The 19607-nt window shown below is 52.2% G+C and overlaps 13 protein-coding genes across 13 annotated transcripts; 8 read left to right on the top strand and 5 right to left on the bottom strand.

The window, feature by feature from the left end:
* Positions 1-25: 25 nt before the first annotated feature.
* Positions 26-1897, bottom strand: MRET_0030 (leucine-rich repeat protein; the record flags this gene model as incomplete). The annotated part of the gene is made up of 1 exon (XM_027626657.1): positions 26-1897. One exon carries the CDS (start codon positions 1895-1897, stop codon positions 26-28), a length of 1872 nt encoding a protein of 623 aa, XP_027483057.1.
* Positions 1898-3323: 1426 nt separating this feature from the next.
* MRET_0031 (helicase associated domain (HA2) containing protein) lies at positions 3324-7148 on the top strand (the record flags this gene model as incomplete). The annotated part of the gene is made up of 1 exon (XM_027626658.1): positions 3324-7148. One exon carries the CDS (start codon positions 3324-3326, stop codon positions 7146-7148), a length of 3825 nt encoding a protein of 1274 aa, XP_027483058.1.
* A 238-nt stretch (positions 7149-7386) lies between these two features.
* MRET_0032 (kinetochore protein Mis13/DSN1) lies at positions 7387-8901 on the top strand (the record flags this gene model as incomplete). Its single annotated transcript, XM_027626659.1, has 1 exon — positions 7387-8901. One exon carries the CDS (start codon positions 7387-7389, stop codon positions 8899-8901), a length of 1515 nt encoding a protein of 504 aa, XP_027483059.1.
* Positions 8902-8998: 97 nt separating this feature from the next.
* Positions 8999-10158, top strand: MRET_0033 (THO complex subunit 3; the record flags this gene model as incomplete). The annotated part of the gene is made up of 2 exons (XM_027626660.1): positions 8999-9931; positions 9961-10158. The coding sequence occupies 2 exons, from the start codon at positions 8999-9001 to the stop codon at positions 10156-10158; spliced, it is 1131 nt and encodes a 376-aa protein (XP_027483060.1).
* A 93-nt stretch (positions 10159-10251) lies between these two features.
* On the top strand, positions 10252-11218 carry MRET_0034 (microtubule-associated protein, RP/EB family; the record flags this gene model as incomplete). The annotated part of the gene is made up of 3 exons (XM_027626661.1): positions 10252-10372; positions 10400-11148; positions 11180-11218. 3 exons carry the CDS (start codon positions 10252-10254, stop codon positions 11216-11218), a joined length of 909 nt encoding a protein of 302 aa, XP_027483061.1.
* A 227-nt stretch (positions 11219-11445) lies between these two features.
* On the top strand, positions 11446-13160 carry MRET_0035 (cysteine desulfurase; the record flags this gene model as incomplete). The annotated part of the gene is made up of 2 exons (XM_027626662.1): positions 11446-12495; positions 12741-13160. 2 exons carry the CDS (start codon positions 11446-11448, stop codon positions 13158-13160), a joined length of 1470 nt encoding a protein of 489 aa, XP_027483062.1.
* Positions 13161-13314: 154 nt separating this feature from the next.
* MRET_0036 (optic atrophy 3 protein (OPA3)) lies at positions 13315-14076 on the top strand (the record flags this gene model as incomplete). The annotated part of the gene is made up of 1 exon (XM_027626663.1): positions 13315-14076. The coding sequence occupies one exon, from the start codon at positions 13315-13317 to the stop codon at positions 14074-14076; it is 762 nt and encodes a 253-aa protein (XP_027483063.1).
* A 179-nt stretch (positions 14077-14255) lies between these two features.
* On the bottom strand, positions 14256-14891 carry MRET_0037 (polyadenylate-binding protein 2; the record flags this gene model as incomplete). The annotated part of the gene is made up of 1 exon (XM_027626664.1): positions 14256-14891. The coding sequence occupies one exon, from the start codon at positions 14889-14891 to the stop codon at positions 14256-14258; it is 636 nt and encodes a 211-aa protein (XP_027483064.1).
* A 306-nt stretch (positions 14892-15197) lies between these two features.
* Positions 15198-15688, bottom strand: MRET_0038 (26 proteasome complex subunit DSS1; the record flags this gene model as incomplete). The annotated part of the gene is made up of 3 exons (XM_027626665.1): positions 15198-15243; positions 15337-15508; positions 15553-15688. 3 exons carry the CDS (start codon positions 15686-15688, stop codon positions 15198-15200), a joined length of 354 nt encoding a protein of 117 aa, XP_027483054.1.
* Positions 15689-15851: 163 nt separating this feature from the next.
* MRET_0039 (oligosaccharyltransferase complex subunit alpha (ribophorin I)) lies at positions 15852-17318 on the top strand (the record flags this gene model as incomplete). Its single annotated transcript, XM_027626666.1, has 1 exon — positions 15852-17318. One exon carries the CDS (start codon positions 15852-15854, stop codon positions 17316-17318), a length of 1467 nt encoding a protein of 488 aa, XP_027483055.1.
* Positions 17319-17364: 46 nt separating this feature from the next.
* On the bottom strand, positions 17365-18079 carry MRET_0040 (Tic20-like protein; the record flags this gene model as incomplete). Its single annotated transcript, XM_027626667.1, has 3 exons — positions 17365-17458; positions 17486-17631; positions 17663-18079. 3 exons carry the CDS (start codon positions 18077-18079, stop codon positions 17365-17367), a joined length of 657 nt encoding a protein of 218 aa, XP_027483128.1.
* A 203-nt stretch (positions 18080-18282) lies between these two features.
* MRET_0041 (rRNA-processing protein CGR1) lies at positions 18283-18642 on the bottom strand (the record flags this gene model as incomplete). Its single annotated transcript, XM_027626668.1, has 2 exons — positions 18283-18348; positions 18409-18642. The coding sequence occupies 2 exons, from the start codon at positions 18640-18642 to the stop codon at positions 18283-18285; spliced, it is 300 nt and encodes a 99-aa protein (XP_027483127.1).
* A 203-nt stretch (positions 18643-18845) lies between these two features.
* On the top strand, positions 18846-19500 carry MRET_0042 (NADH dehydrogenase (ubiquinone) Fe-S protein 6; the record flags this gene model as incomplete). Its single annotated transcript, XM_027626669.1, has 4 exons — positions 18846-19272; positions 19311-19351; positions 19393-19424; positions 19464-19500. The coding sequence occupies 4 exons, from the start codon at positions 18846-18848 to the stop codon at positions 19498-19500; spliced, it is 537 nt and encodes a 178-aa protein (XP_027483130.1).
* Positions 19501-19607: the final 107 nt, after the last annotated feature.

Genomic DNA, 19607 nt, shown 5'->3' on the forward strand with positions numbered 1-19607 from the left:
GCCTCCACAGGGTATAGTCCTACGGTCAGCGCCGGTCCCAGTAGGCACGGCGGTCCCGCACAGGGATGCCGCGGCACTGTGAGAGGCCTAGGATCGATAGTTGTGGATTCGCGGCCACAAGAGCATCCACCGAGGTAGGCGTCACTTGCGTGTTGTCCAGGAAGACGGACGTGAGAGCGCCCGTGCTCGGGATGAGGCACTGCAGCGACGCGTCACTCAGCGAGGTGTGCTGCAGGCACAGCTCCGTCAGCACGCTGGATGAAGGGGCGTGTCCTACCGCATCCGCCAGTGACAGGTCTAGACCTTGAAGCGAGAGACGCCGCGTGCAGGTGGCCAGCATACGCACCATCGACACGCCCGACGCCTCCCATGCCCGCGTCATCCTGTCAGGTGGGAGAGCCCAGTGACTCGGGACGTAAGCACGGCGCTTGTCGCCATTCATGCTCAGACAGTCCATCACCACATGGTGCTGATGACACGTATGGTGCATCATGGCTGCCACCATCAGCATCGTATCGCCCGAGAGACCTTGCCTTCCCTGGAGCGACGAGGGCTGTCGACGCACATACTCCACCATGTTGTCCAGGCACAGGGAGCGCAAGCTTGGCGCCTCCTGTCGCACCTCGCCGGGGTACGCGAGCCACTTGTGGACAAAGTCCAGCAGCGACACAGCATGCACACAGAGTCCTGCTATGCCGAGATGCTCCAGTCGCGACACGCGCTCCGTGCCAGAGCCCAGTCCCATCGCCAGCACATCGAGCGTGCCGCTCTCGGCGACACTCGTATAGCTCACATCCAGCGATACGAGCTGTGTACCACACAGGCGCAGTAGGCCACTCACACCAATATCGCCCACCAGCGTATGCGACATGTCCAGCGTGTGCAGAGCTCGAAAGGGGATCATGGGCGGGCGCGACATCGCGCCTTGGGATATGGCGTCACTCACCGCCTGCGATACACTCGCATCGGACAGGTGCTCGCACCACGCAAGCTTCAGGACTTGCAGCCGCGGACACGCCGCTCCCATCGCGGCAATACTGCTAGCTGTCACAGAGGTAAGTGTCACGTCCAAGTGCTCCAACGTGTCGCCCGTCACCTGCACTATCGTCGCCACAGCTGCGTCATTCACTGACAAACAGCCTGGTAGAGATACGCGTCGCAAACGCCACGCATGACTCGCTTGCGACGGTGCTCTCAGTAGTCGTGTCACCGCGGCGCCCGGCAGTCGTGTGAGACCGTGCAAATCGAGTGCCGTGATGCATCTCGTCACCACATGCGCATCGCTCGCTAGCGCAAAGTTCCCGGCCAACGTAGCTAATATCAACGACGCACACTTGGCATCTTGCGAAAATAAAGGCAGTGATCCCGGAAGAAAAAGGCGCGAACGCGTGCGTGGTGGTTGAGACGACGTCCCCACGGCCGGTAAGAAGTACATCGTCAATATTTCCTTGGTCAGAGACCATGGCGCATGCAAGCACAAGAGATCAAACAGCTCCTCCATCATCGTGGCCGGCATATGCTTGAGAAGGTCCTTGTTCACGTCGCTCCACCAAAGCGCCTCCGTGTACCGCACACCTGACAAAGCCTCGAGGGCCTGCGGTGTCGGCAAAATATGCGAGGAAAAATGCTGTACAGCCACCCACATACAGATGCTTCGCAGTGTGGCCATCCCAGAGGCCTGCGTACACGGCCCTCGGCGCCACGACACATGCTCACGAAACACGGCTGGAAAGGGCGACATGTCGTTTTGAACTTGTGTTTCCAGCGTCTCATTCGAAAGAATATTCTCATGGCGCTTGCTTTGAGGCTGCGACGCACGCACGGCACGTCGTCGCGATACTCCATGCCAGCGCCCACGCCCGCCCCGTGGGTCGTGCGATGACGTCAGACGTGCCATGCACCCACCACACCTTCCACGAGGTCGTGGGTGGAGGCCAAATCCAGAGACGCACCGCACGGCCGGCTTCGGTACTTGCGTGGCTTCCACGCGGCTTCTTGAGACGAGCGGATGCCCTGCTGTATCGTATCGTCACACATGTCCTTACTTCGGGCATAGGCTAAGATGAGATTCTCGAGCTACGCCGGCCGTGCTCGTGGCCCTCCTCTTCTCGTCGGCAAAGACACGTGCATCCGCTCAGGTCCTGCCTCTCGTAGCGACTCTTTTGGCGTGCCCATCTGTACTATTTGTGTCATAAAGGTCAGCGGATCATCGAATGCGGTGCCAAAGCTCAAGTATGGAGGAAAGGAATGTAAGGGCGCGTCTCCCTAGCACTCGTGTGTACGGCACAACGCTGGGACAGTCATGACACAACGTGTGTTGCGAGGGAGGATTCAGTCATCATATCGAAGCTCCAGCGGATATTAGTGTACACGACGAATGCATCAGCTCTTCTGCCAAGGACGTGTGAGCCATGTTGTATGACACTCTGCTCAGGCACTGTTGCCTCGAGGCAAACAGCTGCCTGCGTATTCCCTCAAGATCAAACGCCAAGTCATGCAGGATGATGGCAAAGATGCCCTGGACGCTTCCTGCGCTTTGCTCCTACACGCAACGAGCTTCATATGTAACTTGGAAAGAGCGTTTGCCGGTCCCATATGTACGCTGCGGACTTCTCCTCCCTTCTTCTCGCGACTGACAAGCACTGGATGGCACTGTCACATAGTCTCCCTCAAAGCATGGCTGTTCGGTTTTTGCCGCACGCCGTTGACACTGGGTGGGGACAGCGTGGGCACGAAGGCTGCGGCGCCAACATGACCATAGACACCCTCCTATCATCCAAAAAAAGGCACTGATGTGGTACGAGCTAGGTAATTGGGCACATGCGTTCTGGGCATGGTTTGTTCGACGGACAAGAGGCCCAAGCGCAAGCCACGACGCGCGTTCGTTTTACTCACGGATGGCACACTCGCATCCTGTCTACATCGTGGCACGCACATAGCAAGGTCTTTTTCCTGAACTGGGACGATACACAAACTCTTCTACATTACAAACTTTGTCTAGAAAAGATCATGTCGCCTTCATGGCTGAGCAGGGGCGTGCTACTAAACATCTTGGACGTCTGCACTCCTATGTGCTGACACTCAGGTCATTCGCACGTGAAATTCTCAAGCCCCTAAAAGGACTTGAGTTATTTGACCGTGCAAGAACCCATTGGCCAATCATCGCGACCACCACAAGACTTGCCATCTTTGCGCCCCTCGACTTTTTGCTTTGGTGTCTGAATAGACGTACTTGTCCCGTACATCCTGCCATTTCCATTCTCGCCTGTGAAGTGCTGCTTGTCGCCTGAGAACGAGTTAGTGTATTGTTCCAAACGCTGTGTATGCCTCATTTCTTTTCGATACACCTGGTACAATACATATCGTTTCTCAGGCGACATAACGCACTTCCAGAGTTACTTTTCCATTGCAACACACCTTTCCGAAACATAATCGCAAGAAGCGCCTCCCCTGCCATGTCTTGTGATCCTGCATTCAATGCTTTTGATTCTAAGGGTCCACAATACAATAGGAGTCGCTCGCGTGGGTTTGAGAGAGCGAGCCATGGCAGGGGACGGCATTCTTGTTTCAGCAAGCGGAGGCTGTCCACCGGCCGGGCAAGTGAGCTACATATTCATCCCTACCCTATTCAAACGCTTGACGAGATCAAAGCTCGTTATTCCGACCTATTATCCACGGCCAAACTCCAATGGCTAGACAATCCTAAGAATGTCATCTTTTCCTACAAGCATTCACGGTTTGGCTCATATCCTGAAAGCGTCACTCTTGAGGGTCGATACCCTGGCGGCAATAAACCCGTTTTCCGCTCTACTATTGCTATTGATGACGACTTGGGCATCGTGGCCACAGGCGACGGTACCAGCAGGAAAGAGGCTGAAAAAGCCGCGGCCCTTCATGGTATGATACTTCTTCTTGAAAAAGACTACATCTTACACCCTCCTCCCCGCGCATCAAATTCCATTACCAAGGTGAATGCTAAGGTACCTGTCGCTGCTCTCTCCGATGGAACCGAAGTGACTCTCGAGCAAGCGCGTGAATTTATCGATTACTTTTGCCACGAAGGTCGCTTCGGGTCTCCCGATGTCAAGGTTGATGCCGTCTACAATACTAAATCATACAGGGCCCAACTGTATGGCTGGAAGGCTGTTATATCCATAAGCGGCACACCCGTGGGAGAATCCATCGAATCTAGTAAGAAGGCCGCTCAAAATACAGCTTGTCTGAACACAGCGACCATTCTCGCCAACGAATACCGCGACGTGTGGGACCAGTACCTCCAGGTGCCGAAAAGTAAGCTAGCAGGAAAGGCTCCTCCGGTCAAGTTTCGAGTCTCGAGTGCATTGGAAGAAAAAATACGTCACCTGTACGACGCAATGCGCGACAGCGAGCTTTACTCCAACCGTCCGCGAATCACCGCTGCTTTTTCCTTGCGTTCTTCCGTGGCTGCCCCTAAAAGGAACTCGATACAGGCACAGCGAACCATGTCTGAGGAGCAACATGAAGAAAAGTCAAATCAAATGCTCGAGAATCTGAATGCCTACCAATTAGATGAACGAGTCGAACCGATGCGCCTATTTCGCCAGGCACTTCCTGTTTCGCAACACGCAGGCGACATTCTAGTGAAAATTGAGCGTAATCCTGTTACGATCTGTATGGCTTCTACTGGTTCTGGTAAGACCACACAGGTACCACAACTTCTTTTGGACGATTTTATTCTTCGCAAGCAGGGCTCGCGTTGCAACATCATTTGTACCCAACCGCGTCGAATTGCTGCCATCAGTGTTGCTGAACGTATTGCCAAGGAACGTGGCGAAGCTTTGGGTGACACAGTTGGCTATCAGGTGCGTTTCCAGAGCCACCTTCCGAAGCCGCACGGGTCTATTCTCTTCTGTACAACCGGTGTCTTGCTGATGCGCCTGCAGACTGCTTTGAAAGACATCTCTGGTAACTCCTTTCTCGATAATGTCTCGCACATTCTCATGGATGAGGTGCATGAACGCGATATTGAAACAGACCTATTCTTGGCTGTAATCAGGCGAGTTCTGCAAGAGCGCAAAAAGCGCGGATGTCCAGAGATCAAGCTTGTTCTCATGAGCGCAACAGTTGACCCAAAGCTATTCAAGGATTACTTCGAAGAATCTTCACTTACCACACGCCCTGTGCCCGTGGTCAATATTCCAGGGCGCAGCTTCCCTGTGCGAAAGTTTTACTTAGAAGACATTGTATCTCGCCTGCGCCGTATCCCCGAAAGGCAAGGAGGATGGATTTGGAGGGAACACAGCGTGCAACAATATGTGCACCGCGAAATCGTGGAAAAAGGCGGCACGATGGGAGGATCTGATAATGATGCGGTCGACAACATTGACATGCCATATCCATTGGTCGCCCTTGTCATTGCCGATGTCATCTCACGTTCTACCGATGGACATGTGCTTGTTTTCTTGCCTGGATGGGAAGAGATCAAAGCCGTGCATCAACTACTTTTGTCCTCGAAACAAATGCCGATGAAAGGACTAGATTTTGATGATCAGTCCAAATTTGAGATCCATCTTTTGCATTCATCTGTACCTGTATCCGATCAACAGGCCGTGTTTGAGCCTTTGCGTGACCCAATGATCCGCCGAATTATTTTGTCCACGAACATTGCCGAAACATCGGTCACTATTCCCGACGTCGTGTATGTGGTGGACACAGGTCGGGTTAAGGAAAAACGTTTTGATCCTGAGCATCATTTATCGAGTTTAGTGATGACCTGGGTGGGTAGATCCAACCTGAACCAACGTGCGGGTCGAGCTGGGCGTCACCGCCCAGGTGAATACTACGGTCTGTTGTCGGAGACGCATCATGATCGTCTTGGGATGCATCAAACGGTTGAAATGAAACGTATGGACCTGAGTAATGTTGTGATGCACATCAAGGCCCTTCACTTACCTGGCATGGAAGTTGAAGATGTACTAGCTTCCACCATTGAGCCACCCGCTCCTGAGCGCGTAAAGCCTGCGTTGGAAAACCTCGAGCGGATCGGGGCTTTGGATTACCATTCGAACCTTACTGCTCTTGGCCAAGTTCTTCTGCAGCTTCCAGTGGATGTGTATATCGGAAAAATGTGTCTCTTTGGCGCCTTATTTCGTTGTCTCGACCCAGCTTTATCACTGGCCGCCATTCTGACGAACCGTGATCCCTTTGTATCTCCAGTATACCAAAGGCAAGAAGCGAGGGTCATCAAGAACAGTTGGTGCTCTACCTCCTTTCGTTCGGACCCTCTATGTATCCTAAATGCGTATGAAGAATGGAGCAAACTCCAAAGGATTGATCCTAATCGTGCGAATCGGTTTACGTACAAAAACATGCTGAGTCGTACCACTCTTTTCCAAATTCAGCAAGTGAAAGAAAATTTGTTCACTAGCCTCGTTAAGGCCAATGTTATCCAGGTTATCAAAAACTCGAGGACCTTCATGCCGCGTTACCGCAAGCGCGTCCGGGAGACCGACCCTGAATTCAATGTCAATGCGCACAGTACTAGCCTTTTGTCAGCACTGATTGCCGTATCTTCCCCCCACTTTGCTGTGCGCATCAGCCAAAATGTGTACCGGACGGCGCAGGACAAATCATGCTTCATCCATGCATCAAGCGTGTGCAGCGCCAAGTTCCAACCGGATAAGTCAAAGTTACCCTTCGTGGATCGTGACATTTATGCCTTCTCCGAAAAAGTACACAGTGCGGGTCAGTCGACAACGCTCGGAGGTGCCACAACGTTTATGCGCACATGCACTCACATCGATCCGTTGTCGTATATGCTTTTTGGTGCTTCAGAAGTGCAAGCCTCATCAAATGGACTCGAATGTGATGCATGGCTCCCATTGACGGGTGATTATGACGCGCTGGATGGCGTAGAACGGATCAAAGCTGTTATGGATGCATGTTTGTTGCGTGTCTTGGAGGGTATTCGGTGCTCTCATGCTCGTGCACCATCTAGCAAACTCTATGAATCGCATGCTCTCTCGGATCATGATGACGATCCAGACTCTGCTACCCATCCTATTCGACCACTTTCTGTGAACGAGGAACGGGAACTCGAGACCTTTACCGCCGGCATTGTCGATATGCTGGACCATTACAAAATGGAATGCTATGGGTCCCCTATGTAAGTAACGCTGGAAGCGCGATTGTATACGATAATGTCTGTCCAGTACCATTGGCCTTTTTGGGTTCCGACTCCATAGGTTGCTGCAGGGACGATGTGCCGTTCAACTCGTTTGCCCAAGTAAGCCCCCGCTGGCCCTGCCGCCTTTATCACGTGATATCCGCGTTCGCCCAAACACGCCTCGCGTTCTGAAGCAGAATTGCGTGTAGAACGTGCACTCCAACGACGTGCCGTGCGGTACCATGTCGGGTGCTCGTGGGAGTCCGCGAAAAGGTCCGGATACTGCTGAGAGAGTCCCAGAAAGACGTTTCTCCGACATTCTCGAAGAGGATGCAGGGAATCATGCCCCGAACAAGCGACCGCGCCGACCGCGTAAAACGCTGCGGGAAGAGGTCGCAGACGATTTGGTATTCATTCGCATGACCCCCCAAGCTCAAGCGACAGGGTCGCCACCAAATAATGGCATGGCAGTGAATGCGGCAGTGCGGCCTGAGCCGCGAGCACCTCTTCCTCGCCCTCCACGACGCAACAGTATGAATGTGAAAGGCATGCGTCGTGTTTCTAGCCTGCGAGATGGAGCACCTGCATACCCCCACGACGATATCCCAGATGACGTGCTCTATAAGCACTGCTCTGACCAGGTGCCTCCTGTCGTGCGCATGAAACATCTTTTATCGTGGACTTTGCACCGGTCGATACCTCAAGCCCTAGCCGAAGCATCCCTTCCACGGTTAGGAAAGCGGCGGCATGGAAAGTCGCGATGGGACCAAGATGCTGAGCTTGCCTTGCTTGCACCGATCCCCCCCGACGTGTCCCGTGAACTGAACGATTTGGAACGTCAGCATATTGCAGAGGTGTCGCCTATTCTCCACAGGGTCGTGCAAGAGACGCTGCGGGATTTGAATGACGGCTTAATCGGTATTAGCTGGTTGCGACATGTCCAGAAAGCCGCGTCTCGAACACTTCACCCCCATCCACGTAATGAGTCGAATCGACACGCCGAGAAGCAATTATTGGGCATGCTGGAGCAATTGCAAAATGAACTTGCGTCCTGGAAGGAGCATGAGGCGGATATTGACCGCATTCATGACGAGGTCGATGCACTTGAGGCCATGACAGCCAATATTCGCGACCAAGCAAGCTCAAAACGTAAAGGTCGTGCTCAAGCAGATGGCGAAGCAGAGGTCGACGAAGAGCAGGCGTTGGCCGACGAAGTAGAAGCAAGTCGATCAGGTGCACCACAAGCCTCCGCATGGACGTGGGATGATGCTGACGCCGATGCTCGGCGCCAGCTGGACCTAGTCCAAACTGTGCTTACATCTACCGACAAGCTCAATCATGCTGTGGCTGCCCAGCAGTCTCTGGATACGTCTCACGACATCGATCTACAGGGCACCGAGGTGGACGCACGCCTAGGCTCCCTCGAGCTCTCTATTGACAAAATTTATCAGCGGCTACATACGATCGAGCAACTTGACAATCTGTCGGAACAATACATTCGCCGAGTCTCGAATCGAGCCGCACAGACGTTGTTGGAGCGCACATCCGCGGGGCTCGCTACATTCTCAGGCATAAAATCCGACTCGGATACAAACGATCTGGCGTCGTCAGCTGCTGCCCAGCAGCGACTCGATACTCTGCTGGCTGGTATTCGAGATCCGAACGATACGGCACACGATCCCGCACAGTCATCATCGGTCATGCCGACCGATGCACACCAGCTGCTGCGTGCTTTGGCACGCGGCTCCCCCCCATAGCTTTGTACTTATATGGTCCTTGGTGCAATCGGCCGAACTGCCGTGGTCGAGGAAGGCAGCAGCGCGAACGAGGCACGACCGACCGGAACTGTGCTGCATGTCAGCTCGTCTCGCAGGGCGTGAAGCGTACCGTGGCGTCGGTCAATTGGAAGATCCTCCTACAGATGCTTCCTTTTTTACGCGCCGACATATCAACTATCCGCCGTTCACGTCGGCCCGCCCGCCCAAGGAATTGCGTGGTGGGCACAGCGCTGGTGTGCGTGCGCTCGCTTGGAATGCTACCGGCGACGTGCTTATGAGCTGCGGCAGTGACCAGCTGGTACGCGCCTGGCACCCTGAAAAGAGTACAGAGGTGCGCTCCACGACAGAATTCGCTGGACATCTTGGGCAGATCTCAGCGATAGCGTGCCATCCCACCAACCCTCATTTGTTTGCCACGGGCGGCATCGATAAGAGTGTGCGCCTCTGGGATCTTCGCGTTTCTACGGCTACGAAAGTCGTGTCGACGCCAGGATCCAATATCAACTTGGCGTACCACCCAGAGGGTCGTTACCTGGCCGTGGGCGATAAGAGCGAAACGGTAAGTCTCGTCAACGCGGATCAAGGCACTTTTCTTCATAAGATCAAAGATGGATCACTCAATCGCGAGGAAATCAACGAGCTTGCATGGTCCCCAGACGGCACCATGTTATTGCTTCCCATGGGCAGTGGCACGATTGGCTTCCTTGGTGCGCCACATACCCCTGACGCGCACGCCGAGGCTGCGACAGGACCGCACGGTCTCCACCCTAGCTGGCATTGTATCATGCATCACCAGGCACATCCAGCGGCTATTTTCTGCATCAAATGGGACCCAACTAAGCGCGTCGTGGCTACCGCAGCTGCAGATAGCACTGTCGCTATTTGGGATGCCTCTATCTGGGACTGCCACCATATTTTCTCTGACTTTAAATTTCCAGCACGCAGCATTGACTTTTCTTGCGACGGCGAATGGCTCGCTGTCGGTGGCGAGGACTCTCATCTTTCTCTGGTACGTGGTATCATCACTGACTCTTGGAGCTATCTCTCGCGAGCGGGCGCCTGTCACACTCCATACCCGTATCAGCGACCATCAACACATTATCGTGGCATCCGTCCAGACCCGTGTTTGCTTACAGTGGTACAGATACCTCGCATTCTGCCCATGCTGGCCCTGGTACTGCTGCCGCTCGCTCGGCGGCCTCTTCGTCCACCATATGGCTCTATAGCGTACCCTAATCGTTTACACGTGCATGTAAATCACGTGACCATGACGCGCTGTTGTAGGTACGGTCAGTGTTGGTTGTCCGCCTGACGTTACGGGTGAGGATCATGTCGGCCTCCCGGACCGAGCTCATTGCATGGGTCAATGAGCTTCTTGCGCTCAATTATACAAAAGTGGAACAATGCGGTAATGGTGCAGCTTATGCACAGATCATCGACTCAATTTATGGTAGGTTATCATCGTACTAACGTGTAGGCAATGTACCCATGTCCCGCATCAACTTTGGTGCACGCCATGAATACGAATCTCTCACCAATTACAAAGTACTACAGAATGTTTTCAACAAAAATCGAATAAGCAAGCCCATTCCTGTTGATCGCCTAGTGCGTTGCAAGATGCAGGACAACTTGGAGTTTCTGCAGTGGATCAAAAGATTCTGGGACTTGAATTACACAGGTGAAGGCCTCTATGATCCAGAAGCTCGTCGGGCTGGACAACCAGGTAATCCTGCTGATACACCTATGCGCAGGCCTGCATCTGGCAATGGTGGTGCTCGTCCACGGCCGAGCTCAGCTGCTCCCAGGCCTTCTACAGCTGGTCCGCGACCATCAGCCGTCCGTCCAAGACCCTCTACGGCTTCGCAGCCTGTGCGATCAGCACCCGTCTCTAGCGCTGGACCGCGCCGCATGTCTGTGGCCCCTCGTGGTGTGCGTGGCCCCTCTGCTGCAGCGATATCCAACGAAACGATCCAGCAACTCTCCGCAGAGATTGACGAAATGAAACTAAGTGTCGACAGCCTGGAGCGCGAGCGTGACTTTTATTTCGGCAAGCTGCGTGACGTGGAAGTCCTCATCCAAGAACGCTTGGGTGAGCTTGTTCAGCTCACGGATGAGGGCGAAGAAATAAACGATCCGAATGGTGCATCGGAGGTCGAGACACTCAAGCAGATTCAAGGCGTACTATACAAGACAGAGGAAGGGTTTGAGCTCCCAGATGCTGCTGAGGTATGTGCATGACGAAGGACTAACCTGTTAGGCAGAGCCAGAGCCCCTAGATGACACGGAAACGTTCTAAACTAGCTTATTTATTCTGTTGCTGGATTCTATCTACCAGCTTGCCTCGTAGCCTCCTTTCCCTTTGCGAGTTATCATGACGCGGTCGCCCGGTCCTCTTTGACATGCGCGTGTCGTGCTACGCCCGTAGGCGTGATTAAATAACGCCTTGAATTCTCGGCCGAAAAAGCATGCACGCTGTGCTGGTCCGTCGCCGTTTCCTTGGCCAAGACCCTATCGCTCAAGGCCATGATTGCGTTTGCAATACGAAAGGGCGTGAGCTTGCGTGCCATCGCACCATGCAGAATGTCAATGCTGCAGGCTGTGCACGGAGTAAGGCGTGGCTATGTGACTCCGTCTCGACCATCTCCCGCTGATCATTTGGCCACTGTGTCAGGAGTAGAACGCGATGGTCCCCTGTCAAACGACCAGCTTCTTGAGCGGGTTTTCGATAAAAAAGAAGTTACTCGCTCGGCGAATCGACCCATCTATATGGATGCGCAGTCTACTACGCCTGTGGACCCTCGTGTGCTGGACGCCATGATGCCCTACTATGTCGAGCAATATGGCAACCCGCATTCTCGAACACATGCGTACGGATGGGAGACAGAATCAGCAACGAGTGAGGCTCGTAACCATGTTGCTGAACTTATTGGTGCTGATTCGAAAGAAATTATCTTCACTTCGGGTGCGACGGAGAGCAACAACATGATTTTGAAGGGTGTGGCAAATTTCTACCGTGCCAAAAAAAACCACATTATCACCACGCAAACAGAGCACAAATGTGTGCTGGATTCTTGTCGGTCACTGCAAGAGCAAGGTTTCGAAGTAACATACCTGCCAGTTCAATCAAATGGTCAGATTGACTTGGACACGCTTCGTAAGGAACTTCGCCCAACGACCAGTATCGTTTCCATTATGACTGTCAACAATGAAACAGGTGTCATTCAGCCAATCAAAGAAATTGGCGACATTCTTAAGACGGAAGGACATGAGCTTTGCAAGCAACTGGGCAAGGGTGTACCCAAGCCCTTTTTTCACACAGATGCCGCACAGGCTGTGGGCAAGATTCCCATCGATGTCAATGAAGCTGGCATTGACTTAATGAGTCTTTCTGCTCATAAGATATATGGTCCTATGGGTATAGGTGCGGCATTTGTCCGTCGCCGCCCGCGTGTGCGCCTGGAACCACTAATGAGTGGCGGTGGTCAAGAGCGTGGTCTTCGCAGCGGAACACTCGCCACGCCTCTTGTGGTTGGTTTCGGTGAGGCTGCACGCATCGCAAAGAAAGAAATGGCGGTACGTATATTTATGCGCGTGGAATGGCGTCAAAGATGATACCGGCACGCGGTCCCTTTTGTGCATGCTACATATCTCCTTTGCTGGTACTATGGAAATGATGTTTGAGTCGATTTCTTTAGTGCAGCTGAGTGATATGATTCGATTACCAGACTATTCGAATGATGGAGGACCAGCTACTGCAGGGAACTTGAGACGCCATTCCCATGCCCCAAGCTTAGAACAATGCATACTAACCCTCTCAGTTTGACCATGCCCATGTGCTCGCGCTTTCGAAGCGTTTGCGTGAAAATATTCTGTCTCGTGTAGAGATGGTACTTTTGAACGGTGACCCGGATGGTTACCCGGGCTGTACGAATCTCACATTCCAGTATATCGAGGGCGAATCGCTTTTGATGGCTCTGAAAGACATTTGCCTTTCGTCCGGCTCAGCATGTACTTCGGCGTCTCTGGAGCCTTCGTATGTACTGCGCGCTCTTGGATTGGATGATGCGAATGCTCATTCCAGCCTGCGCTTTGGTATCGGTCGCTTCACGACAGAACAAGAGATTGACTTTGTGTGCGACAAGATTGTGGCAGTTGTGCAGCGCCTGCGTGACTTGAGTCCTCTTTGGGAAATGGTCCAGGAAGGTATCGATCTCAACTCGATTCAATGGTCTGGCTGAGCACTTATCACAGGCGTAGGCTAGGACTAGGACGATCTCCCTGTACGTACTTCACTATATATAGAAGCGCTGAAATTTGTCCCTATACGTGGAGGTTTGACGACGGGACAGGAGCGCCACCGATCTTGAGTGGGGCTGACATCGTACATGAACCATGGCAAGTGCCAAGATTGTGTCGTTAACAATACGTACTCTGGCCAAGCCCATCGCAACGCAAATCAAAAATCAGGCTGCACATCATGAGAGCTTCCGTAAGGTTTGTATTTCGCTTGCCCAAAGCATGCATCGCACAGAATCTCGACTTCGGCAGAACCTACTTCCTGGCTCTGAAAAGTACAAGATTCGCCCGTTGAATGATGCCAAGGCTATTTCGAATGGTGCGAATGCTATCTCAGAAGGCTTTCTCTTCGCCGTAGCTGCCCTCATTATTATTGGAGAAACATATCGCGGTAGCCGAAGCCGTGCAAACGAACGGGATAATTTAAGGGATGAAATCAGTCAACTTTCTGAACAGTTGGATGTGTTGAACAAGAAACTTCAAGGTGACGGCGTGACAGATGGAAATTCACTGACTGCGAGTCAGTCGCCTTCCCTACCTGAATCGACTGTCCTGAATTCTACACCCTATCCACAACTGGTGCACTCAGTCCAAATACTATGGGCGTTGGCCGATAAAAATGGCTGGCTCCGCGATGTGGAAAAACTTCCAGGAGAGCTCAAATGGCTTCTTGAGAGCAAAGAGTCCGCGGCTTCAGATACAGACTCTCAAGAGAAGCTGTCTGTAGCTGCCCAGTCGCCCTCAGACTATGCTACTTCCCGTGTCAAAGTGTTTTCAGATGACGTGAAGAATACAATCTCGCCAAAAGGCTCGAGACAAGACAATGAAGTCTCTGAAATATCCACCGTGCCTACATAGATTATGTTGAACGCCATTACGTCGGTCGCCTCTCTTGTACAGTTCACGACCGCAGGCTCTTATTTCACAACAATGATCAAACCCATGAACAATGTCTCCAGTCTTGAATGTAGCTAAGCCTAGTTATATCATTTTTTGCTAGCGATGAGGTGTGTGGTATGTACGTTGAGCTTGTCTGCTTACCAAAAACGGCCACGGCCTCGCCAAGAGCCACGGCCTCGGTATCCGCCGCGGAATCCACCACGGTACCAGCCACCACGCCCGCGTCCGCGTCCACGTCCGCGAAAACCTACGCCAGGGACGTTTGTCCGTTTAGGCGTTACTTTAAGCAGTCGACCACGAAAGAGTGATTCATTCAATACTGCCGCATTCTCAACAAAATTCGCGTCAGCAAACTCAACGTATGCGAATCCTTTCGGATGACCAGTAAACTTGTCACACAATATGGTGACACGATTAATTGTGCCACAGCTTTGAAAGTGCTGCTGGATTTCTTCCGGCGTAGCACCATAGTCCACGTTGCCCACATAGATACTGCGACTGTCCACTTCCATTTTCTCTTCATCTGTGGGATGCGCAGCCACTGAAGCGCTTCCTTGAATATCTTGCTCAGCTGTCTCGTTCATTTCACGAAGCTTAGCAGCTTCTGCTTCCATTTCAGCCACGCGCTGTTTCATCGCCTCCAAGTCAGCATCTTCCGTGTCGGCCTCTCGTCCTTCTCTAGAATCCTCATGCTCAGCAGAATACTGAGCAAAGTCTGCCTCACGCTGTGCTTGTTCAGCACTGATGGCCCCGACTGCTTCGCCTGCTTGCATGTGTGCCGTCAAGCGATACCATCGCGGCGTGAACGCGATTTGCTGCCGATGATGTCACGTGAGCATCGCTCCACTTCATTCTGTTGCCTTCGCTAGCGCTGCATGAGGGCCGAGGGACGTTTGTGTGGCTGATGAGAATAGTCATGCACCTTGGATGCCTTAAGCGAGACATAGTCGAGGGACATGAAATAGTGCTTTTTGTTACATGATATGAGGATATATATAGTGCACTAGCTGCATGGAGGATTTAAGTTTGACCGTGGTACAAAGCAAGCGGGTCCTTTGAACTAGTAGTAGCATAGAAGCTTATGTAGACATAGGCTGGACGGTATCCGTCTTGGCTAGCTCGGCACTGGGAGTGTTAGAATCTTTGCTATTCGATGATTGAGCGCGTGTTGAGAATAACAACGAGCGAGTCTCATGAACACATCCGCTTCATACATACCGTAAAGCCACACTGAATTCATCCTCGATATCATCATCATCCCAATTGTCTTCCCAAAGGTGGTCACCACCCGAACGAGCGGAACCACTCATATCAAGAGAGACTGTGGCAGCACCTGAAGGTTGGTCACTAGTGTTATCCTTTCCAACAATAGTGTCTTGGTCTGGCCAGTCTGTTGAGATAGTGCGTAAGTATATTTATGCAGCATGTACGAACCATCTGCCTCAAACTCCTCAAATTCGTCATCTTCATCAAGAGCACCCAGCGTAGGAACCTGATGTTTCTTTTCGTTTGCCTCTTGAGAACCTGCTGACTCCTTGTTACTGGGCTTGGTTGGCTTAGTCGCGCTCATAGTATTCGTGTATGGAATGAATGGACGCGACCTGACGTGCGTTTGATCACGCCCACTTATTTACTAAAATACACTCATCCAGGCCCGGCCAGGGCTATTCAGCGCGGACGAACGCATTGGCCGCACCAAGTCTTTGGCTATCTTGTCAACCAGGCAGTGCAGAATGCAAAAGACTGGTATAAGGCTGTCGGTGTTTACTCTTTTGGTCTATATGGCCGTGTGTCTGCTAGGACACATGTCAGCATGCGCTGCAGCTGAGACAGAATGGACGCAGGAGTCATACTCTAAGAAGCTGGATCTTGGCGGTGCTGTGAGTGTCGTAGAGCTGGACATTAAGGCCACACCTGCTGAGATCGGACCGGAGGGTAGTGCCACGTACCTTTTCTATCTCTCCCGTCAGGAGCATGACGGCCTCTCCATGCTGACGGCATCATTGGAGCAAAACAGCACTCATTCACAATTGGAGGTGATGCCGTTAGGACCTCTGGGTGATCAGCAAGACACATATCAATACGCTATGAATATTCCAATGAAGGAGAAGAGCGACGTCTCTCTCAGTATCAAGGGCGTGTTTTTGCACCAAGCGTCGCCTTTGCCTAAAGAACTTAAACAAGGCGATCTGCAACTCCTTACTTGGGACGGTGATGCTCAGCCCCGTACACCTTATGTGACAGCATCGGCCACAGTGTTCATTAACTCACCTGACCCTATTCTCACATTCAAGGCGCCAGTGACTTCGTCGCAGCTGGGAAACGCAGTGCAATTTGGCCCATTCACTGATCTGCAGCCCTATACGGCAGACTCGGAGCCTGTGCCCCAAGGCCACGTTCATTTTGCGTACAGCAAACCTCTGGTGTCTTACAAGAAGTACCAACGCCATGTGGAAATAAGTCACTGGGGTGACAACATGGCCACACACGATTATATTTGGCTCCAAAATGTCGGTCCAAGGCTCAAAGGCTGTTTTAGCCGCTCCCAAAACATGATCAACATGCACATGAATCCTCTGCTGGAGAAGACGTCACAAATTCAGTCGATTCCGCTGAGTCTACCGGGGAGTGCAGAGGGTGTGTACTATGTGGATGCGACTGGCAATGTCTCAACGTCGAACCTCAAGGCATCGCCCAAGGTAGCTGGGACACCTCGCCGCTTAGATATTCGGCCCCGCTACCCTGTCCTTGGTGGATGGAATTACACGTTTACGGTGGGATGGAACGAGAGAATGAGTAAAAGCGGTATTGCACGTTTCAACCCAGCCAAGCCTTGGCGCACCCGCATTGCCGTCCCATTCTTGATATCTCCCAAGACGGCCTCAATTGAAAACGCAACACTAACTATTTCGTTACCTGAAGGTGCCCAGGACATCAAAGTCTCTCTGCCATTCAAGGTCGATAATGTGCACACAAGCCGATATCCTTCGTATTTGGATACCGTTGGCCGTCCGACGATTAGCATCACGCGGGCTAAGTGCTCCTTCATGAATGCCATGCCAGTATTTGTGGAATATACACTGCCGATCACGACATATCTGCGCAAGCCTTTCTGTGTGACGCTGGCCGTCCTGCTTGTATTTGCGGCGTCGGCTTTTGTTAGTCGCCAAATCAATGCGATACCTCAGTCCGCGAAGTAAACATACACGTGCTTCGCGATAGCCTTATTGACTACTTTGTGCTTATCTATTCGTCGCCGACGCATCGCACGGCGTAGTTGCCCAGCACAGGCAGGAATGGCTCACGTTCGAGCGACGTGGCAGAGCGGTGCGCGATGTAGCTGAGTTTAGTGCCGTTATCAACGTACGCGCAATACCATGATCCAAAAAGGCACAAGCGCGTTAGTAGCCAAACAAACCAGCGCAGACCAAATATATTCCTGAGAACCCATGCACCCACGAGCACGATCGCACCGCCAAAACCAGCTTGGTAAGCGTGGAAACGAGCAAGATCCTGGAGTTAGCCTAGAGAAGAGCATACGCACATTTTGCGTCTCCCATAGTAGTAAAAGCACACTTGAAAAAGGTGGGATGGCATACGCCATAGCACACAACTTGCTAAGTTCCCAACCCAGACCTGTAGCGTAGCCAGTAATGGTAGCATTAAGAGGAGCCGGTGCAATCGATGGCGCACCGCCCACTCCTAGGTAGGGATTGTCTTCGTTCACATCCGCATATACATGACCAGGAGCGCCTGGTATGGTCGGACGAATCGGGTTCGTCGGCGCACGCGCAGCCTCGTCCCATGATCGCGGCTGTCCCGGCGTGTGCGGTGTTGTATTGTACGAATAGGACGGTAAAAGATCTTTTCCACCTGCTTCATCACTAACATTCTGGTAGGATTCCACTAGGAAAGGTGCATCTGCATCGTACAACTGAGATGCGCCACTCTTGACAGACATGAAGATCGACGTCACCAACTAGCCTAGCGTACCAGGTGGCTTCGAAGCACGTGTGGAGGGCACGCGCTCTGTCATGATCCGTTTGGCGCTTCCGCAAATTGATTGATACCTATCGCCTCGCCCATGGTGTAAGCCGTTTATTAAAGCTATGTATCATACATATGTTGGTGTTATACGATCGAGCAACAAAATACGGGTATAAGTTAATGGGCTACCTTTTTGGTACGACCCATGCGGCGGGCATGACGCAAAGCTTTCTTCGCGCTCATCTGCGAAATCAAAAATCACTGTGTCAGCATGGGCTTCCCTGTAAAAAGCAAGATGCGTACCCTAGCAGCCATCGCTTCTAAGCGCTCCTTTTCAGCGGCTTTAAAGGCGCGTTCCTTCCGGACTTGACTTCGACGTTCAGACTCTTCTTCCTTAGCTTGTTTCATTTCACGCTCCCTTGTCTTGATGCTGTGCATCTTTTGACGATGTTGCATTCGTTCATTCCACTTCTTGCTAGTAGTCTTTTCTCTTGGAATGTCGAGTGTACTCATTTTCATATCTTGTTTCTCACTCATATGGCTATTTTGCTAGTTGTTTGATGCCACTGAAAGTCGAGATCTTGCACTCAAGTTAAGAGCGCCAGTCAAATCTGTCCTCAGCTCAACTCAAGGGGGCGTTGTGCGCTCGTCGATTTTAGTATCACGTGATCTACTCGGCACACATCGGTGGGTGTGCGCGACACAGTCGTTTCTCCCGTTGGTTCCACCCACACGAAGTCATGCTCGGTCGAGTTTTGGTTGCGCCAACCCGCGCACTCCGTGCCCAAACATTTGCTTTCCGTTCCTTTTCGTCATGCGCAGCTCGCTTTGAATCACTTCCCACAAAGGAGCAAGTTGCCACGCCTTACAAGGCCCGTGGTGAGTTTGTTCGCCCGAAGGTTGAGGGCAGCGCCATTGTCTCGAATGTCGAGACACCTGTTGCAAAGCCCAGCAACCCTCAGTCCTTGGAGGAATATGGAACGGATCAGGCTCCTAATCGGGCTGGAGTATGGAGTGAGTCTCAGCGCCCAAAGTCGGACGCTATGAAGGGACCACGCTTCGAACAGATGGACCCACGCTTCCAGCCTCAAACTTTATCCGCTATGGAGCTTGTCAGCAACCAACCTATCCATTTCACCAACAAGCGCGTTGTTTCTTGCGATGGAGGTATGTAGTGCTTTGCCGTCAAGAGCTAACATCTAAAGGCGACGGTCCACTTGGTCACCCTCGCGTATACATTAACCTGGTGCGTACTTCACCTCACATGAATCCACTGACATAAATTAGGACCAGCCAGGTCCCAAGGCTTGTCCATACTGGTATGTATTTCTCATTTCGTGTCACACTGACATTCGCAGTAGTACTCGGTACCAGAAGGTGGAAGAGCACGAGTAAAGGCTTCGATTCCGCTCAATTAGATATGTATGGCTATGTGTGTGATTTTCCCTTTGGCTAGAAGCTGTAGCATTTATACTTTAAGGGTCACGTACAACCCACTGTCT

Source organism: Malassezia restricta, chromosome I (assembly GCF_003290485.1).
Source record: "Malassezia restricta chromosome I, complete sequence".
In the NCBI taxonomy this organism is placed as follows: domain Eukaryota; kingdom Fungi; phylum Basidiomycota; class Malasseziomycetes; order Malasseziales; family Malasseziaceae; genus Malassezia; species Malassezia restricta.